This window comes from Solanum tuberosum, unplaced genomic scaffold, assembly GCF_000226075.1.
Source record: "Solanum tuberosum cultivar DM 1-3 516 R44 unplaced genomic scaffold, SolTub_3.0 scf00191, whole genome shotgun sequence".
NCBI lineage: Eukaryota > Viridiplantae > Streptophyta > Magnoliopsida > Solanales > Solanaceae > Solanum > Solanum tuberosum.
This window is the reverse complement of record NW_006239117.1, coordinates 550,073-556,242: the sequence shown is the minus strand read 5'-3', so window position 1 is coordinate 556,242 and position 6,170 is coordinate 550,073. Positions and strand designations below refer to the sequence as shown.

The 6,170-nt window shown below is 34.4% G+C and overlaps 1 protein-coding gene across 1 annotated transcript; it reads right to left on the bottom strand.

Moving 5' to 3' along the window:
* Positions 1 to 1,370: 1,370 nt before the first annotated feature.
* Positions 1,371 to 4,438, bottom strand: LOC102583648 (40S ribosomal protein S6). The gene is made up of 6 exons (XM_015312230.1): positions 4,343 to 4,438; positions 4,159 to 4,223; positions 2,467 to 2,524; positions 2,272 to 2,380; positions 1,909 to 2,181; positions 1,371 to 1,797 (listed from the first exon to the last, which is right to left on the bottom strand). Exons 1-6 carry the CDS (start codon positions 4,346 to 4,348, stop codon positions 1,787 to 1,789), a joined length of 522 nt encoding a protein of 173 aa, XP_015167716.1. The 5' UTR covers positions 4,349 to 4,438; the 3' UTR covers positions 1,371 to 1,786.
* Positions 4,439 to 6,170: the final 1,732 nt, after the last annotated feature.

Genomic DNA, 6,170 nt, shown 5'->3' with positions numbered 1-6,170 from the left:
GGGTTACAAGTTCGATAGAACCTAGTAGCTTTGGCTCAAACTCTATATACCCATTTAAATTTGGTGATTGCATCTGCGCTGCACTAGGTTCAGATCTGCACTCAGCTGTGTTTTAAGCTAAAAAATATGTACCTAAACTCACTACCATAACCATGTCAACAAGTCTGGAAACGTAATACCAACCTATCCCATGCCTCTAACACATGAAATGGGACGCAAGTATTCAAAAACAAGGTGTTGGGTTGTTACTCATTCATATGGATATCTCCTATCCAAAAAATAGCAATCCGTCTGTTAGTCCTCCGGCGGGCCCAAATAATTTAAATGAGAGGTTGCCAGCTACATTTTCTTCGAGCCACTCTGCACTGGCACGTCACCCAATGGGCACCTCGTAATGCGGGAGGCCAAAGCAACAAAGGCGTCCCGCGGTAAATAGGCTAAAAGTATCGAGCACGAGACAATGCCCGGGCAATTTCCCTCCAAGTTCTTGTTTTGATCTCGTCAATGAGTTCAAAATTCAAATGCCTTTACTGGAATGTCATTTGTACCACTGGTGCTGTGTCTAGCAATATCAACCCATCGCAACTCTTGCATATCAGATGCCTAAGTTATATAGACTGACAATATAATTATTTTATCTTTTAGATGACCTTATTGTCCTACTACATTATACATTGTTTGAACATAAAATTTATTTTCATTAGACTCACCACCATAATTCAAATAGACTCACCATGGTTGCAACCACCATAATTAAAAGTTGTCGTAGGGCATGTTTGGTATGAAGCAAAATATTTTTCAGAAGTTGTGTCACTTTCCGGTGTTTGGTTGCAAAAAAAAATTCGCAGGTTATTTCGATTCCTAACCGAATTTTTCGACATTATTATCAATGATGAACACTCAAAAATTATATCAACACACTATCATGTTTGCTAGTATTATTATCAATCTTTATTTTCTCCAATCTTCATCTCTACAGTTGCATACAAATTCCAATAATATGTTGGAGAATTTGTACGTATTATCGATTCTTCTCCTAGAGAAGTGAACCATATGACGGCTTTACTGACATAAGAACATAATTGAAAATAAACGCTCAAAGTGTTGTAGTAAAATTTTTGGACAATTTCAATTGTAACCTTATTTACCTATTGGTCTATTAGAAAGAAGAGGATCAAAAGCTTTTCAATTACAAGAAACTAATAAGGGGTCGCTCCTCAAGTTTAAAAACTAGCCAATGTCTTACAAAGTAGGACAATCAAAGTGATTCTGAATTGTTGGCTCACAGGATCAAAAAGATAAAAAGCATTTTCATGTAGTACATCTGTTAATCATCTGATGCATTATCCAATAGACTGAAAACATGGCAATTTTTCAAAGTAGCAAGATCAAGAAAAACATAAACATAAAAGATTGTCAAGTAACAAAAATCATCAATCTTAAAGTACCATCAGACTCAAAATATCAGGAATGCTCAAAATTACCAAAACCATGTACTACATCCAACAATAACTAAAACCAGACCCAAAAATAGCAGGAATTACATTCCAGTGAACTAAGCTGCAATGGATGGCTTAGAAGCTGCAGAGAGTCTAGACCTCTTCTTAGCCAAACTCTCGCTACGCCTTTCTCTTTGTTCCTTCAACCTTGATGCAAGAAGCTTCTGATAATCAGCTGCCTCTGACTTGGCCTTGGCAATTCTCTTCTTCTTATCAGCAATTCTTGCCCTCTTTCTTTGCAGAGTCAATGGTGTCACGAGCCTCTGAATCTTGGGAGCTTTTGCTCGTCATTTTTTCCCTGTTGCACAACGCATCATAATAGCATTGAGAACATGTCCAAACTGCTATAATTTGAATACAGAACAGACTAGGGACCTGATGAGTAGTAGCTATAAAGGAGAAAACTCACCAGTTTTGGTAGTGAAATTTCTGCGGTAGGTGTTGACATACTTCCTGACATCATCTTCCTTGGAAAGGTTAAAGAGCTTTCTGATCTTTGAAGCTCTCTTGGGTCCTCTCATCCTTGGTTTCTCAGTGTCGGTCAGTCCAGGCAGATCATTCTCACCCTTTTTCACGATAACAAGATTCAGAACAGAAAGGTCAGGGCTAACAATGCATCCACGGACAGATTTCCTTCTGCGCTCACCATTTCTCCTACCATGTCCCCGGAAACAAGGAGTACCTATTTTATATAAACGAATTAGATAGTTAAACCAAAAAGTTATTCACAGCAAATAGGCACCACCTTTAAGAGAATATCAAGCACAAGTACCTCGGTACAGCAAAAGGCGAACACGGCCTGGAGTTAGAACTCCCTGCTTCATGGGGAAACCTTGCTTGTCACATCCTCCCATGATCTTGAACACATAACCCTTGAACTCCTGCCGTCATAAGAGCAACATTTTTCTAATAAACTCATATAAAGTACCACCAAGAAAGTTATAGAATATATGCACCAGAAACTTACCTCACCCAGGGCATCTCCGCTGACCTCTTGGGAGATCCTTTTGTCAAAAAAGGCTCGACTGCATTTCCAGATATTAGGTTAGATAACACAAATATAAACTACCTAAGTGGTGTGCAAATGCAAAACAATGAGCATACTGAAAAATGCAACATACAAACTGCAACAAAATCAATTAACAGCTACATACCAAGCTAAAACAGTTACAAGTAATCACTGTGCTGTCAATGACAAAAAAAATACACAATTCAATTTGTAATGCAAGGAAATAAACTGTAGATACATGTACTAACAGACAGAATAATTGAAATATTTTAAGTGTAATGAATAAAGTAAAAGAACGTGTCAACCAAGTTCAACCGATGTAAATTGCTTATTCTTATACTAAAGTATTGATTTCTAAATTGTACTCAGTGATGCATTCATAATTTTTCAAATTTAATATACCTGTCATTTGGATTCTAGTGATGCTATCAAAAGATAAAGCCCATGAGCACATACAAATAGATTCCATAACTGTTCGTGCCCAGCTCCAACAAAATAAACAAATATCCTCAAAGTACATCATCTTGTGAAGGCAAATCAAGGTTTCCAAGCAATTACCAACCCATGGAACAATAGCTATCATTCTTCAAAAAAGTGTACCACCATAGACCAAAATTTTTAGGCCAGACTTCAGTTATTAATAGCTTGTTTGGGTGGCTATTTTTTTAATCAATAACTTGTTGGATGGTTGTTACTCAATATTCATAACATATTGTATTGTTTTGTAGAGACAACATTTGAATAGCTTGATTCATTTGATGTGGTTTTATTGTTTGGTTTGATTGTATCATAAGCTAAGTTGCTCGGACTCTCCAAAATTGTTGCCGCGCCCATGTCGGATCCTCCAAAAATGCACTACTTTTGGAGGATTTTATGAAGAGTTTGGGCAACTTAGATAGTAGGTAATAAGTTTACTAACCTTGTAAATATTAGGTTTATCAATACTCATTATAAAAATAAACTACAAAACTTCATTTACCAGATTTATAGCTACTTATTACTTGTAAATATTTCAAGTTGTTGAATTCAAGCAATAACTAATGACATTAACCAAAAACAAAAATGGAAAACCCAAAATCAGCATAAATAATGTAGATGGAGAATGATACAAGGGATACAAGAAGGTAACAGCAAACAATGCAGAAATTCGAGGTGGATATGTCTAATAGGGCAAAGAATGGAGTTGAATTGAAAAATACTGTAATAGAAAAACATAGGGTTACAAAAGAAATGTAACATAACATCGGTAACAAAGACCCAAACCGAACACGTATGATTAGATAGAACAAGCGGACTATCCACACGAAACATATAAATCAAAGAAGCAGAAACTATTTTAAGCATTAAGCAGGCAAGGCCAACTGTTACTATCAAGCGGAATTCATAACGTTTGGTACTTCAAGCCTTTCAAATGGATCATGAAAGGCTTAACGAACATAATACAATTACTATCTCAACAAAACAAATCTATATAATTCCTTTTCTAAAACAAAGCGAAATCGGAAAACTTCATATTAGAAGATAAACACTGTAGTAATAGTAGCAGTAGTGGCATTATTAATAATTGCTATAACAACGATTATACAAACAACCAAAAAGTGAAGAAGGATACAAAATCAAATAAAAATGGAGATAAAATGAGGTAATTACAGTTTCTGGTCATCGTCAATCTCGAGCTTCTTCTGGCAACCAGTGGTCGGATTTGCAATGTTGAACTGCAAAACCAAAACACACAAAAAATCAAAATGCATATATTGAAAACCATACACATACATACATAGCTTATCTAATCCAATCAACAAAAAAGAAAAAATCTGCAGATTCACTGCGGTACCTTCATCTTCGGAAGGCGGCGAAGATGAAAATGAAGAACAAGTAACTGCCTTTCTCTTCTTCTCTATTAGGGTTTAGACAGTGAACAAACTTTCATCTCATATACTCTACTGCTACTTTTTTGGGCTTTGGGCCTATTGTGTGATCAACGATTTGTTTTCATAATGGGCTTTTAGCTTTGGGCTATTTGTAGGCCCTCACAAGTCTTCTCCACGGCCTTTCTGCTGCTGGGTTCTTTTTCGGAAAAAATAAAAAGGGCAAATTACAGAAATCACATACTTTTAAAGCAAAATTACAATATATCCCTTAAAATTTTATAATTACAGAAATCCCTCAAATTGATACAATAATATAAGCGCTGATACATTAATCTGATGCGCGAGATACATTAATCGTTAAGTAAGATACATTATATTTTATACATGATACACTAATCTGATGTGCGAGATACACTAATCTGATGCGTGAGATTCACTAATCTGATGCGTGAAAATGAGGGATTTTGGAGATTTGTAAAACTTATAGGAGATAATGGTAATAAGTAAACTAAATTGTGGGATTTCTGTAATGTTTCCAAATAAAAATTTCACGGGGCAGCCTATTTTGACACCGTCAATTTACATCTGTCTTTTTTTTGGAAAGAATAATTAATCAAACTTCAAATACACTATCTAAATTTATGTATGATTGAGGTTTAATCATTTTTATTGAAGCCAGACAAAAATGACTGAATCATACAATCTGGCTGACTGACAAACAAAAATGATTGAACAACAATCTAACTTAAAGTCAGGCAAAAATGATCGAACTTTCGTCATATGTGCATATGGACATGAACTTTATCTGTATGAAACTTTAAAACACAATGTCTCAGGTCAAAGTTTGTTAATACTGATTTTAGATCTTGATGTGGATTGCCAAAAAGTTTCTAAAATGAAGGATAAATTAAATAACAGCGCCAAAATTAGGATATCCATACACTTGCCCCAACTTTTGAGTCGGTAGTTAAAAGTTTATTTATCATTTCAAATGTAATTGAAAAATAATTACTTATATTAATATAAAAATGAATTAGATAAAGTTCCCCTAGCTACCCACACAATTAGTTCAAACTCCTATGACGATATATGGAATTTAAATTTTTAAAGGTTCAAAATCCAAAAATATTTCATGAAAATTTGAACTGTATTATGTTAGTTCCAACTCTAGGAACATTTTATTTCGTTTCTGTATTTTAAATTGTTCCAAAATTTTAAAGGTTCAAAATCCAAAAATATTTCATGAAAATTTGAACTGTATTATGTTAGTTCCAACTCCAGGAACATTTTATTTCGTTTCTGTATTTTAAATTGTTCCAAAATTTTAAAGGTTCCTGTTTTAATTTAGGAATATGATTGTCCAAATGACTTTTTCAGCCTGTAAAGTTACCACAAAAATCTTATTTATTCTATTGAAAATCATTAAATATTTAATGTAGATTATATGATATGAGCCGAGAATCTTTCAAAAACAGCTATTTACCTCCACGAGGTAGTGGTAAAATCTGTGTATATTCTACCCTCCCCGGATCTCACTTGTGGAATTTCATTGGATATGCTATTGTTATTTGTTATCATATGATATCACAAATTAGAGAAAATTGGCATAAGAATTAGTTTTCTCCAACTTTACCAAAATATTTAACTTGTAGTCAGTTTTGACAAAGGTGAGGCCAAGGTTTGTTTGAAGCGACTAAACTTGCAAACATCTATGAAGTTGGCTTTGTTATACATAAAACTGAAATTCATAGTAAGATTAATTTCTTCTGTAGAAGTGTTAACCTCACTCCA